We start from the raw sequence: 15,512 nt of genomic DNA, 5'->3' as shown, positions 1-15,512 counted from the left end.
CTCCTCCCTGCGACCACGGGGAGCAGCGGAGTCCTGGGAGGCGGGGAGGATCTCTGGGTGAAGACAACGGGGCCGAGGGTGTTAAGTTTTAGCCCCGGGAGCCCCGGACGGCTACAACGCGAACAGCAGCCAGCCGCGGGCAGGAAGGGGAGGACCCGACCGGGCAAGGAGGAGCCCTCGCGCGGGCTTGGGGCTGGGTCGGAAAAGCTGCCTCACTGGCGCGCCCTCCGGCCCCTCCGCTCCTTCCCTCCCTCCCAGAGCGCCCCGCCCGGGCCTCCCTTCTAGTCTCCGCTGCGCCCTCCCCGAGGCAGTGTTTGCAGCGGCCTTGCCATGTCTCAGCCGGGCCAGAAGCCCGCCGCCTCCCCGCGGCCCCCGCGCGCTGCAGCGGCCCGCCATACCCAGGAGGTGAGTGGCGCTCCTCCGGGAGCCGCAGGGCTGAACGCTGGGAGGACCCCAGCCCCGGAGCCGTGGGCCACCTCCTCTGGGCGTAGCCTGCCTGACCTCCCGGCCCGTGCGCCCCTTCCCGGGCCGGGGAAGGGCGCGGGGCTCAGGGCCGGCCGCTGCGCGGGTGGCTGGAGGTGGCCGGGTATTCCCGGGCCCAGGCCAAGCGCGCTGGGCGTGGCGCGAGCTCAACAGGGGGTGGCCCGCATCGGGAAAAGTTGGATGGTGAGAGGTGGGTGAAATGAGGATAGGGATGAAAGGAGGAAAAAGTTCATTCGGGACCCCCCAGAGTGGGTGGGGTAGTTTAACTGGACTGCGGAATCCTCTCTTCCGTGTAAAACCCAGGCTGAAGGGCGTGTCTGCCCGGAGAAATAAAACTTCTTCCCTAGCTAACCTCGAGCCAAATCGGGCAGGGCGGGGCCAGCCGGCGGGGGCGGGGCCGGCTTCGGGCGCCGCCCAGGTGCCCTGCCTCCTGACGGCTCCAGGGCTTGCGAGCTCAGAGCTCGCCAGCTCCAAGGCAGGCGAAGTGGGATCCCCGTGCCTGCCGCTCGCACCCCGCGTCCTCGCCGGGCCCTCGGCCGCGCGTCTCAGAGCAAACCAGTTGTCGCCATGGCATTCGCAAGCTGGTGGTACAAGACGGTAAATAGGAGCGGTCGTGCTTGGGCAGGAATGGGAAGGGAGTGTGTTTGCTTTGCCTTTCTGGGAGTGCGGATGGTATTGTCCGGGTTTTGGCTGGGAAAGGGTGGGGACCAGGGGCGACCTCCTTTTAGGACTTCAGGTTAGGCTCCGGGAGAGGCCGAGACTCACCCTACTGTGGTATGCACGAGCGCGCCCGGGCGTGCGAGTCGATGTGAGCAGATGCGGGAGGCGCTGCACCGCTCACAAGTTGAACGGGACAGGAATTGTTGCTGGAGGAATTCTGTCCCTGGATGCGGATTCCTGGATGAACTCAGCTCGCAAGAGCAGAGATCTAAAGCAAAGCTCGAAGCTTTTAGAGAAATGTTCTTGGACATGCATTTTCCAACACAAAGGAGGAGAGACAGCCGGGATGGGGGGCAAGGAGAAAACCCAAAACTCCGAGGAGCAGAAGCAAGTGAGATCAAGACCTTTGTTGAGAATGAGACAGAGAGAGCAAGAGCAGTTCTGTACTTTATTCCACAAAAAATACACAAAAGATGTGTTGATAGGTGAGAATCAAAATATTTATATCCCACTGATTGATGGGAGAATTTCAGAAACTTAGTTTAAGTACACCTCTTTCTCAGCATGTGGTATTGGGAAAAGCAAGGTTATTGTAATCAGACACTCTTTAGAGAAAACCTTATATTGGAATCAGTAAACTGTCCCTGATAAGCCAATGGCCATTACTGAGCATCTACTCTGTGCCAAGACGGGTACTAGCCTCCAAGTACACAGTGGAGAATAAGACGATAGTTCTTTTTCTCAAAGGGCAATGAGTCAACCTTTCTGAACCTGTTTCCACGTTTGTAGAAAGAGGGTTATAATAGGCACCACATAAGGGGTTGTGGGGACTGATAAGATTCGTAAATCAAAGTACCATACCCATATACTTTTAATGATTGGGAATTACAGTTTCCCTTTAGATATTTCATTGTAATTGTTTCTCATTACGTTTTCTTATTTATGTGCTAAAAGCAAAAGTTTGCTTTGAGTCATTATTGTCCTAAGGTTCTTATCAAAATGCACCACATGAATTATCTGCAAATATGGATGGCAGTATTTCAGAGTTGACATCAGACTTTGCTTTCCAAATTCATGATTCTCTAAAGGAAATTATGCTGGAATATTTGAAGTAGTTTAAATCAGTGCTTTTAACCCTGTTATTTTTTTTTAAATTTTTTAAAAGATTTTATTTATTTGAGAGAGAGAGAGATCGTGTGTGCGTGCAGGAGTGGGGATGGGGGAGGAGTGGAGGAAGAGGGAGAAGCAGACACCCTGCTGAGAAGTGAGCCCTATGCCAGACTCAATCCCAGCACCCTGAAATCATAACCTGACCCAAAGGTAGAAGTTTAACCGACTGAGCCACCCAGGCGCCCCTAACCCTGTTATGTTTAGGCATAGTCCGTCATTTTGCTAAAATCTCTCTTAATAATCCAATTTGGGAACTACTATAAAATTTTTTTGCCTCTTAGAATCAGCAAACTATCTGTGATCAGCTTTGATTCTTCCCAAACCAGTGCCATCTGAAAGAAATGTTGTGAGAGTCACATAGGTAATTTAAAATTTCCTAGTAGCCACATGAACAAAAGCAAATACAGATGAAATTAATGCTAATAATGTATTTTATTTAACCCACTATATTCCAAACATTATTTCAACATATAATCAATGTACAAACCATTGAGATATTTTAGATCTTCTTTTTTATATTAATTCTTCAAAATCCAGTGTTCATTTTAAACTTACAGCAATTCATACTTGCTACATTTCAAGTACTCAAAAGGCATGAGTGGCTAAGGGCAATAGTATTGGACAGTATAGCTCTAGACACGGCTTCCTAACCATTTTTGTTTGATGGTTATGAGGGGGTGATCACGATCATTTTGAGAATTAAATGAGAGCTACTGACCATTTTCCCTCAGCAAAATACACACACAAATACACAAAAGCTCACCCATAAATCCTCTAAAGGTCCATGGAGCCATAACACATATATTTTGCATATATACAATATAAATTATAATATACAATAATATGATATATAATATAATAAAATTATATAGTATTATATACTCTATAATATAATGTAATTATATAGTGTTACATGCTGTACAATATATGATGTTATATACTATTATAATAATTATATAATATATAAATATATGATTTATATATTATATATGAATTTTATGTATTTTATATATTATGTATTATGATATATATATATCATATATATATATATATATATGATATATATAATGCTTCTGATAAATCCTATAATTAAAGTATCTTTACTAGGATCCTTTAAATACTGAAAAAGATTGTGAATGACCTAACTTTAAAAATCTAGGCAGCATAAGATAAAATAATTAAAAGATATATCTATGATGTTGTTTAAGGGAGTGCTACGTATAAAGCCAGTCAGTGAAACACATTACAATGTATATTTCCACCATCAATATCATTGATCTTATCTTCCAAAGAATTATGTGACTGTAGAAAAAAAAACCCAACAAAACAACTTAAAAAGCTAGATCTGAAGAACATCAGATGAGCATCGTAATGATGAAGCATGAAGGAGAGTAAATTTAGTTGACATCAGGAATCACATTCCTGAGTCATAAGTTGACTTGATTAGGCCATGTTAATTAAAGGTGTTTCTTAGTCTAATTAGAGCCATGGGCCCAGTGGCAGCATGATCAAGGAGCCCAGTCATTTGGGAGGCCCCATTGTTGTGGCCAGTCTGGGAAGAGTGTCAGAAGCCTTTCTGGCAGGACAAACCACTTGGCTGCAATGACTTTTAGGAGTAAGGAATGCAAATTATAGAGTCTGAAAAAAGGGCACAGGCCTTAGAGTGTCTGGGAGAATGGAGGTCAGACACAACTTTGCCCTTTTGGTTGATAGTTTCTAAACTGGTTTGCTTCCCATTGCAGATAAGACTTTTAAATTAGGAGTAACATCTGATGATGTTCTCTAATCAGTTTTGGCACTTCCCAGAAAGTAAATTATATTCTACAAGTGCTTTTTAAAGAATGGTGTAGCTTGCTGGGGCTGGAAACATGGGTGGCCATTTGAGATTCTAAGGTGAATGGGTAGGCATTTACTTCTGAGTAGGTTGTCTGGTGTAATACAAGACTTCTCTAAGCAGCCCATCTTTATTCTATTCTTTTCCTTTTTGTTTTGTTTGTTTGTTTAATTTTTATGGTGGTAAAATATACACATAAAATTTGCCATCTTAACCATTTGTAAATGTAAAGTTAAGTGCAATTAAGTACATTCATATACTTTTTTTAAGTTTTATTTGTTTAAGTAATCTTAAATATACCCAACATGGCGTTCAAACCCAGGACCCCGAGATCGAGAGTAGCACGCTCCTCCAACTGAGGCAGCTAGGCACTGTGTGCACATTCATATTGTGCAACCATCACCACCATCTATCTCCAGAACTCTTTTTATCTTGCAAAACTAAAACTATAAAGCCATTAAAAATAAATCCCCATTCAGTTTATATAATCCGCTTGAATACATAGCACTGTGTTCAAGTATCTGTGTTGCTTTTTTTTCATATTCTGTTGTAAAAAAAAAAAAAAAAAAAGTGTGTCAGGTGTCTTTCAGTTAAGAAAAATGTGAAATAACTCCATCCAGTGAACACTATTTATGTAAGTTGCCTTCTCAGTTGGAGGAGGTATTTATCCCAGGGAGAAAAGAGGTCTGTGGTTAGAGTTTCCTTAAAAAAGTATGGAATTCATTTTGACTGTTGAGAACTCATAGAACACAAGAATAATTTGGTAAAGGCCAAATATGTTCACAGGTAATTATTGTTCACCTACTACATGTCTGGTTCTGTAAAGAGTTCCGTGGACATAGCAATTGTGCATTTCTCATAGATAAAAATCACAAGTGCATCCTATTGACTACTATAAAAGCAACAAAGTAACTATTGAAATTCTCATGGCGTCTTCTTCGACTTAGAGAAAATTCAAAAAGCCTTACTGCAGGTAGATCCCAGAAGCTGAACTTGGCAAAGAGGCAGTCGATGCTACCTCTGAAAACTGGACAAAAGGAGCATGCCCTTAACAGTGTCATCTTGACTTATCCATGAGAATGTTAAAGTGTTAGGAAGAAGCATACATGGAGTTTAGGAGAAACATTGAGATTTCAGAATTATGGCCATGCAGTTAATCCTTAATATGTGTCTTTTATAGAATCCCAAAGAACGTTATCCTGTAATTTTAGAATTTGATAGCAAATGTTTTTAGAGGAGCAGAAAGATATCATGTATTAACAGGCCAGACCTTTTATTTACTTATATTTCTTGAGTAATTATTCTCCATACAATATTTAGCACGTGGTAGCTACTTACCGATTTTTAAAAAATAAATCAACTCTATTCTTCTCTATGAGTTTGGAGATTTTAGTTTGAAAACAAAGGGAAATGGCTAAGATATTACCTTTGGGTGACTCTAGGGAGATACATATGCTTGAGATAAGAGGCTTCTAACTTTTTCAAAACTTTTTATCACAGAAGAGAGGATAATATAATGAACTCTTCATATACCCATCATCTTTAATAATTATCAACCTGATAATATTGTCCCACACTTCTTTTATTTAGCTCCCAGCCCCACCAACACACCAAGCACACACATGCACACACACGCACACACACACACGCACATACACACACACCTCTCCCTTCCAAAATATTTTATTTTATTTTATTTTATTTATTTTATTATTTTTTTTAAAAGAGAGAGTGTGCACGAGAACTAGAGTGAGTGCGAGAGAGGGGGAGGGGGGAGGATGGGCAATGGGGGTGGAGGGGCAGAGGGAGAGGGAGAGAGAGAATCTGAAGCAGGCTCCACATCCAGCGCGGAGCCCCACGCAGGGCTGGCTCTCAAGACCCTGATATCATGAGATCATAACCTGAGTTGAAATCAAGAGTTGGAGGCTTAATCGACTGAGGCACCCCGGCGTGCCCCCCAAAGCATTTTAATTGCACATTTAAGGTCATGCCTGTGGCCAACTTGGTTATATTGTTTGGAAAAGGAATTCTCTATTCGCCATATACTTTGTTTCCTTAGATGTAATATGGAAATATGAGACTAATATAATATACAGGCATAAGAGACAAAAAACTAAACACAAATTTATTAGATGAACCTGGTTGCTTTGTACTTACAAAAAGTAAGAAACTGAATTCTCTGCTCTAACATTTATAACCTTAGAAAATGAAACCTTTAAACCTTTGCTTACATCTCTTATTCATTTTACTGTTTCATAATTCAGCACAATCCAGTTGATGCCAGAGAAAAACAAGGGAGTGGAATAATTTTTATTGTATTCTGAAAATGAACTAGGCAATGGGCCAGGCTCCTCATTAACATCAGCTCCTTTCAGAAATATGTCAGCCCCTGGGCTATGTACTATTACCTTCATTTTACAAGTAGAAAACAGAAAGGTTAAATTATTTGCCCAAAGTCACATAGCCTTTCACATCCATGCTTTTTCTTTCCCATCTGAGTTTGCCAGAGAATGGAATGCAGGGAATTGGTTACCCAGGTAACAGAAGCTGATGGGAAGCCAGCTGGGGAGGGTGAGGCAACCCAGAGATTAAAAATTTCAGGAAGCTGCTATCATTTCTATGCAGGAGGGACTAGCAGGGAGCTGGATCGCCCTGTGGAAACTCCAACTGCAGCTGGCCCATCCTGCAAGAGACACTACTACAGAGCCTCCCACAGGCAGAAAGGAGGGGAAAAGACCACCCACTCACCACCTCCAGTCTCCTGTCACTGCCTCCCAAGCCCGACACCGTCCATCCCAAATATCCCTGGTCCACAGGGCAGGGGGAACAGGGGCCCTGGGCAAGGAATTCACCTGAAGGCAGAAAGGCCCAGAGCTGCTCCAGGGAGATGGTTTTAAAGCAAAACCAGCTTTACATCTTGGTCCTTCTGTTTGTTTGCTGAACATTACTGTTTTAGCAAGCAGAATACATACAAGAATAGATTTTAAGGGATTTTGCAGGAAATATCAATTTACACATTGTCTTTTAATTTTTCAAGCTATTTTTTTGGGGGGGGGGGGGCTTCTTTCTCTTTTATCTAGTTTACTGACCTGAACGGAGGAAAAGTACTTCCCAGGCAATGTTCAGAGGTTTATGGAAATAGCAGTCATTCAGTCAAGAAGTATTTGTCACACCTCTATCACAGGACCAGAATAATAAGAATATAGCCAAGTTTTAACTTGTTTGCTTGAGAAACTAAGAAAATTGAGACTAATGAGCAGATAGGAGGATACGACATGCCATAAATAGGGCAAGGCTCAGAATTAGTCAGGAAATGCTCGTGTGAACACAGGGCACTGTGCTCCTTCCTTGAGCAATCAGAGTTTACCCAGGAGCCTCAGAGCCGCCCCAGCCTGCCTGACCAGGGGAATCTCCCCATGGGTGCCAACTCATTGGGGTGATTTGAAGAGCAGAGCCCTCTGCTTCCTGTCATGGTGCCCACAAATCTCCTCTCAAAACCAGTTGTCTCCAGTCCTAGCTGCATAGTAAGATCAGCTGGGAAATCTTAGGAAAATACATCTATGCTCAGGCCCCAACTCTAGACAAACTAATTTCCTACACTCTGGCATGAGTGTTTCTAAGTGTCTCAGGTGCTTGTGATCTACACTGAAGGATGGGACCCACTGTTAAATGAGGGCTTTCCGACCTTTAGAAGGGCCCTGAAATGAGCTTTTCTTACCATATGCAATGGTATGCAGTGACAGAGCTGAGCTCTGTGTACAAGGAAAGTCCAGAGGGCACCAAGATAACATCTTATTGCTTCATGATTTTGCCACAGCTAACGCTGGACATGCAAATATTGGTCTCTATGGCCTTGCCTCCAAGTTGAAGAAGAAAAATTTGCGACTTGTTTTCGAATAACCTTTACTGTTTTTTAAAACAATTTTATTCAAATATAATTCACAAACTATGAATTCACCCATCAAAACATACAATTCAATTCAGTATTTTTTAGTATATTCACAGAGTGGTGGAAACATCACTTCTATTTAATTTTAGAATGTTTTTGTCATCCCCTAAAAGAAAACCCCAACTTTTTTTTTTTTTTTTTTTAAGAAGCAAAGGCATTTCAGAAGCACATAGCATTTGTACTCTCTCAGCAGGGCTTGCGCTTGTAGAAGTTCAGTTTTTTTTTTCTGTCTTCCTTCTTCTTTTATATATGTATAGAAATTTGCTTTTATTTTCTTCTGTGTTACCTGTGCCCTTGTGTGCGTGTCTCTCAGAGGGTATGTGGGTAGCAGTGGGAAGGATGCCCAGATGCTCACTAGCGCAAGTCCTCGGCTCGGGGAGCTCACAGGCTGCCAGCCTTACTAGCTCTTGGCTCTTGTTGATTTCCCAACAGGTTTATGCGTTTGCTGTGGCAGAAAATTTTAAGCATATAAAAAGCTTTCTCCTCCAATGAGGCCAGAGGCCAGCTACACTTGCCAAATACACAGTGATCCACGGGGGTGAAAACAGTTTGGAAAATTATTTCTTTTTGAGGGAAGATGGTGAAGTCCCTTATCTGCTTTTTCCCTGCTTCTGAACTCCTGCCACACATACCATGTCTTTCATCTTAACTCCATGCGTCGACTGTCTTCTGTAGCCTTATTCTCCCCATCCAATTTCTACTGCGTTAGGGTTAGCATCCTGCGCTTCCTGTCTTTGGTCTCCAGCTATTAATACAGGACTGAATGTTTGATTGATTTTATAAAGCAAACCAGTTTCACAATTGGAAGGTTCTGTTTTGGTTTGTTGTTTTCATTTTAGAGCACTGGATTGAGACTTTTTTTTTCTTTAATTTGGGGGGCACAGCACTTTTTTTGAGAGAGAGAGAGAGGATCCTGAGCAGGCCCCACACCCAGCAGGAGCCCAACGTGGGGCTCGATCTCATGACCCTGAGATCATGACCTGAGCCCAAATCAAGAGTCAGTCATTTAACCAACTGAGCCACCCAGGTGCCCTGGATTGAGACTTTTTTGATGTGAGTCCCACGATCTCAACTAGCTTTTCACTAGATCCAGAGTAGCCCAGTCTCTGGCCCATAGAATATAATCCGGAAATGTGGTGTGACAGAGGAGGACCTCATCTTTCAGATCCTCGATTTCTTTATCCATAAAATGAGGTGACAGTGTGGACCTCTGGAGTTGCTGTGGGGAGTGAAGGAGATCTCTTAGGGGAAATGGTTAGCACTGGGCTAGCACAGAGTATGTAGATGCTTAGAACATATTCGTTTCCTTTCACTTATCTAGAAAAGTCCTCCAGGGATTTATCAGTTTTGTGGTTTGGCTCTCTTCTGGACCTATCAGAGCTTTCCTTCTCCATGCTTCTCTCACCTCTCCCCACCCCACCCACTGCACGTTGTAGTGGACAGAATTTTCTCTCTTCCCTCTTAGGCTTGCAGCAGGTTTCCTAAGCTTGATTGAATCTGACATAAATCATTCCCAAATATTTCTTTGCATCAGCTCAGTCATGTAGAACGTGCTTAATTATGCCATGAATTAAATAATGAGGTACTTTGTGTGTTAACTATACTCAAATTTTAAAAAGATAATAAATTTAAAAAAATAAATAAAAAATCAGGCACTTTGAATATCTCTCAGCGAAAACTATTTATATTGTTAATAGACTGATGGATATTGAATAAGCCCTGAGAAATGGTCAGGGCAATGGTTCATTCATAAAGTTGCTATTTACTAGAAATTGAATGGTGTTCGGTAGTTCTTGTTAATTTTCTTAGAGTGACGATGATATTGGAGTTACTTGGAGAAAATTCTTCAATTTAAGGAGATGTTTAGTGAAATGTTTAGGGGTAAAATTTTAAGATACCTACAATTTACTTTCAAATGCAGGTACATATCCAAATACAGATAGAGAGATAGATCTGTCTATAATATATGCAAATGTGGCAAAATGTAGCAACAATCTTAATAGTTATTGGATCTAAGTGGTAAGAATATGCGTTCTCATTGTATTATTCTTTTAACTCTTCTGTGTGTTAGAAAAATTTTATAATAAAAGGTGGGTTGGGGCCCCTGGTTGGCTTAGTTGGTTAGACGTCTGACTCGAGATCTCAGCTCACGTCTTGATCTCAGGGTTGTGAGTTCAAGCCCTGTGTTGGGGTATAGAGCCTACTTAAAAAAAAAAAAAGCTGGATTAAGAAAAAAACTGGGAAAATATAATCCATAGAGTTCCTAAAAAATGGTCTCATTTGATGGTGTTTTTTATGTCATTATACTTTATGTTGTAAAAAAGCTTTCTCCTGGGGCGCCTGGGTGGCTCAGTCGTTAAGCGTCTGCCTTCAGCTCAGGTCATGATCCCAGGGTCCTGGGATCGAGCCCCGCATCGGGCTCCCTGCTTGGCGGGAAGCCTGCTTCTCCCTCTCCCACTCCCCCTGCTTGTGTTCCTTCTCTCACTGTGTCTCTCTCTGTCAAATAAATAAATAAAATCTTAAAAAAAAAAAAAAAAGCTTTCTTTTATAATATATAATATAAGAGCAAATATTTCTTTTGAAATCACAAAGTACCAGTTCTTATAGTACATAATTTTTCTAAGTTGTCATTATAACTGAACATTTTAAAAGTATTTAGCATATATATCTATCCCAAACTATTTAGAACCTACATAATTTGAGGGATTTTTGAGTGTTTAAATGGAAACAAGTAACTGATGGTGTTGGTTAATCTGGAGGACTGAAATTTTGGAACACCCCCAGGAGATGACTTTTTAAAAACTTTTATTTTTATTTACTTTTTTTTTTTTTTGCATTTTTTAAAGTAAGCTCTATGCCCAGTGTGGGGCTTGAACTCATGATCATGAGATCAAGAGTTGCATGCGCTACAGACTGAGCCAGACAGGGGCCCCTTTTAAAAATTTTTTAAAGAAAAACGTCTATATACCTAAATTTTAGGGAGAAAGGGCTGTCTGCACATTTACTGTAGGGCAGTGTGTCATCATATATATTTGCCACATGAGCAGGAAGCAGAGGGGACCTTGTAGAGAGCAGGGAACCTTATACTTGACAAGAGCAAGTGCCTCTTTAAGCTTTTTCATTTGTAAAGTGGAATACTAATACCTTCTGAGGAGTGATGAGGCACTCAATATGCTCAGTAAAACAGTGCATTTTTGTTGTTGTTAACGTTTGTCTCTAATCTGAGAAAGATAGGGATTTGGACATAGTAGTGAGTGTGATAGGGTTCTAAATTTACCAAGTCTGGAAGGAGACCAGATTGGGTCAATCTGTCACTGTAGATCTATCCCTCTTAAATTCTGTCTGCAAATGGTGAATGATTCTTCCCCCTAGTCTGGCCTTCAGGAATCTTCTGAAACTTACCTCTTACCATCTAGCACTGATATATATGTGGGCTTTTAGATTTTTTTTTTTTTCCAGATTCATTTACTACTCAATACTGCTTGCCCGCAACTGTGGACAGACAAATGCTAGACTAGGACATCAAGGTGGAACAGGCCCTGTACAGGGGTTCATTCACCAAGCTCTTGAAGCCTAGGGGTTTTTCACGGAGTGGGTTCCACTCACTGATCCATGACAGTGTTACATTTTGGGAAGAATTTGCCACGCATAAAAGTGATTTCCCCCTAGTTTTTCATACAGAGAACTCTTAATGCAAGGCTTCATCCATGTGTCAGATATTTCTTGGATTCTTGTTTTAATTAAAATATATGTTGATATTACTAAAGAAAATATTACCTTATTCTATTTAGCATGTTATAGTGACAACGTATTGTAAGTCAGAAAACCTGCTATGCAAACTTTTCTCATTTACTAGGTCTGTGTCCTTATGAAAGATCAATGAATTCTTCTTATTCTTAGTTTTTTCATCCCTAAAAATCACATGAGCCCCTTTTTTTGTATCAAATAAGAATATGTATGATAGTAAATAATAAAGAATGATGTAAATTTTTATTATTAATATTACTGTTACTACCACTCTTTTTAATTCAAATAATTTCATTGACTTACATATCCAGGTTATCATTTGCTTTAGGGAATGTTGTACAGTTTTATATTTTGGTTTAACTGAAGATGGTCGGGATTGAACCCAATCGTGAGCTTTTATTTCCTTATATTTAGATTATTTTTTCCCACTTTCTTGCACATCCCACAATGTGCAAGAAATGAAACAATTCTTTGTAACCCTTTTCGGGAATATAATTTTTTTTTTATTTTTTTATTTTTTTATTTTATTTTATTATTTTTTTAAGATTTTATTTATTTGCGAGAGAGAGAATGAGAGACAGAGAGCATGAGAGGGGGGAGGGTCAGAGGGAGAAGCAGACTCCCTGCTGAGCAGGGAGCCCGATGTGGGACTCGATCCCGGGACTCCAGGATCATGACCTGAGCTGAAGGCAGTCGCTTAACCAACTGAGCCACCCAGGCGCCCTATAATTTTTTTTTTAATCTCTCAAAAAAAGTCAGTAAACTTTATGGCTCATTTTATCTTATCATCAAGACAAATGAGTATGTAAGCTACCTGAAGGTTTTATGTGCCACATAAAAATAATTGCTTTCATTCCCACTGTACTGGTGAGAAAAATAATTCTGTTTCTGGACATAATGAAATCCTAAAGCCATAATAAATAGAAGTTGCGGGTATGGTCTTCCCCCTGCAGGGTTTGTCTTCCTGGAAGATAACTGGGGAAGAACTCTGAGGAATTCCCAAGAACCATCAGAAGCAATGGCGGACTTGGAAGCTGTGCTCCTCCCTTGAGCCCATGCTGAACTGAGGCTTAAGTATGGCTTTAGGCTCCACATGGACCTTAGACATCAAAACTCCATGGGGAACCACATGTCTCCCACGCCGGCAATTTGGGCTTTAAAATTGCGTGAGGCATTTTGTAGGAGATGAGATGCCGCCTTGGAATCACCATCAGATCTGTGTCTGGTTAATTATAGACTGACTTTCTACATCCCAAATGAATGTCTGTAGGTTCTCTTGATTTTTGAAAGCCACCTATGTCAGTGTAGAATTATCAGCATTTTCAGAAGGAAGATTAAAGGGGTCCTTGTTTTTACAGGCTACATATTTAGTCCTTCGGGATTAAAGTTACTATTATATTATCTTGTATTACCTCCTTCTTTTAAACATTATCTTTCTTTCTTTTCTTTTTATATTTTTATAGCATGTCAGTGGAAAAACCAGTGGATCACCTTCCAAGTCAGGAGAAAAGAAAGGATCAGATGAGGTAATTCCCACAATACTGGGCTTTCCTTTTCTCTTGCTTTTAATTGTGAATTCTATCTTGAAACAGATAATAAGGTTGCAAAGACCTCCTACTGGAATATTTGCAAATTTAGTCTTAACCAAGATTTGATTCAAGAATATAAGTGGAAATCATTAAAAATTAATGAAAAATAAAGTGTTCCTGGGGAAAGAACCTTTAGAAATAGTTTCTATTTAGGAACAGAAGCCAGTTATTGAGGGTGTTTTCTCTATAGGAATTGCTGAACCTTAAATGTTGTGTTGGTGAACATGGCAGATTTGGAGGGAGAAACCAAATGCTGTAGTGGAAAAGGACATCTTTGTTCATGAGAGTACACTAGGAAAAAGGACAGTGATCGCCTGGATGAACCCATTATTCCAGTTCATAAACAAAAGGAAGAAAGAAAGACTATTTTGATTTGGATCAATTCTGTGGAAAAGGAGTAAAACCAAACCTTTCCACTTGGGGATGAGTTTTCTTTGACACTGAATTTCTTCCTCCAGTGAATGATGCACTATTATGTGCCCTGTCAACACTGGCCGACTTGTCCGTGGAAGGATCCTACGAATGTGCTGTCCTTTCAAAGGGTACAAGAAAGTATAAAAATGATCATGATGTTTTCCTCTATGTTATCAAAATGTTTTTAGAAATTTTGTTCCTCTTCTTTCTGCAATTTTGTAATATTTAATATATTTCAATATATTCAATATATATAAGGAGGCTGTTACAGCTAGACCCTTCTATGGATTCTGCACTGCAGTTCGCTGAACTTTCTACTGTCATTTTCATTGCCAATGCACATGAAAATATAATTTAGAGTCTTTCCTTTTTAATTATTAATTTCTATTTTATTTATTTATTTACTTTACACTGTTTAAGTCTATATAAAGTTGGTCTCATGGAGGAGAGTGCTGGAATAGGTGAGACTTTCTTGCCATAGCAAGCCCAAATTGTGTCAGACACACTTGGATTATGTGCTACAAAGTGTTGCTTTAATAGATTATTTCTTGACAAGCAAATTTGTAATGAATTTTTTGTACCCATGGAAGGCAGATGTTTCTTTAAAATTAGAAAGTAAGAGTAAACATTAAGATTTTATCCTGTTTCTTGGTTAAATTTTTAAAAAATAAATTCCCATATGAAAAACCACAGGGTGCCTGGGTGGCTCAGTTGGTTACGCGACTGCCTTTGGCTCAGGTCATGATCCTGGAGTCCCGGGATCGAGTCCCACATCGGGCTCCCTGCTCAGCGGGGAGTCTGCTTCTCCCTCTGACCCTCCCCCACTTTCTTGCTTTCTCTCTCTCATTCTCTCTCTCTCAAATAAATAAATAAAAATATTTTTTAAAAAAAACCCACATTTTCCTCCTTTTACTAGCATGAAAATCTGTAGAGTGTCATTCAGTTCCTTATCTACCCTACCTTTTAAATATATTCCCAGATAAGTTATCTATCAAATAATTTATGATTTGAAAACTATAGAGTTTCTTTATTCTCCAGACCCCAAAATAATGCGTTTGGATGTTATTCTTTATTACTATAAATCGAGATTAAACTATTTACACACAAAAGGAAATCTTTCCTAACGTGGTCAAGTGAATAGTTGGCTAGTTCATATATCACTAATTGTGTTATTACTCTAAAGCTTAAATATTACATCTTGAATATATAGGCATTGTTGGTTTAGGCAACAACTGCTATAGCACAGTGTTAGGTTGTTTTTCTTTTTTCATAATATCTAGACTATAAAGTACCTTATTTCCGTATTTATAAGGGGCTTGAGAAAACTCATAAGGACCTCTGTTACAAATGCAGCGGGGGGACATAATCTGAGATTTCTGTGTTATAGAGGCAGACTGCACTTTAAGTTTGAAACAAAAGGCCGAACTTCCACCTCAAGGAAAGGAAGAAGGAATTTTTCTTCTGTTTATCAGCCTGTCAAGGAATTCTGGTTTTGTTTCGTAACGCTTCTGAGAAATTCAGATTTACAACTCGTCTTGTGCCGAGCCTGGATACATTGGTCTGTTTTGCTCTGTCTCAGCCAGCAGAAGTGAAGAGGGGACAGAGGCTTTTCCCCGCTCCCGTGGTGTAAATCACTGTAGAGATTCATACAGTTTGAGACTGAAGA

At 40.5% G+C, this 15,512-nt stretch overlaps 1 protein-coding gene and 1 non-coding gene across 22 annotated transcripts in view; one reads left to right on the top strand and one right to left on the bottom strand.

Moving 5' to 3' along the window:
* The first annotated feature begins 276 nt into the window (after window positions 1-276).
* CAST (calpastatin) overlaps window positions 277-15,512 on the top strand; it is a 113,592-nt gene continuing 98,356 nt past the window's right edge. For 18 of the 21 annotated variants that reach the window (XR_013445680.1, XR_013445679.1, XM_078067033.1 and 15 more), the window contains exons 1-2: window positions 277-405; window positions 13,307-13,369. Coding sequence is in view for 18 of the 21 variants with exons in the window: in XM_078067033.1 (XP_077923159.1) it covers window positions 331-405; window positions 13,307-13,369 (138 nt within the window). In the remaining 3 variants the exon portion in view is untranslated. Of the gene's footprint in view, window positions 406-930; window positions 1,081-2,624; window positions 2,675-13,306; window positions 13,370-15,512 lie in introns of those variants that run through there. The other 3 variants (XM_078067031.1, XM_078067025.1, XM_078067034.1) reach the window with 2 other exon arrangements.
* On the bottom strand, window positions 14,257-14,380 carry LOC118530807 (small nucleolar RNA SNORA28). Its single transcript, XR_004914814.1, has one exon. It is a non-coding gene; the product is annotated as a small nucleolar RNA SNORA28 (small nucleolar RNA).

Source organism: Halichoerus grypus, chromosome 2 (genome assembly GCF_964656455.1).
Source record: "Halichoerus grypus chromosome 2, mHalGry1.hap1.1, whole genome shotgun sequence".
Classification (NCBI taxonomy): Eukaryota; Metazoa; Chordata; class Mammalia; order Carnivora; family Phocidae; genus Halichoerus; species Halichoerus grypus.
The sequence above is the reverse complement of the archived record's forward strand: the minus strand, read 5'-3'. Positions and strand labels throughout refer to the sequence as shown.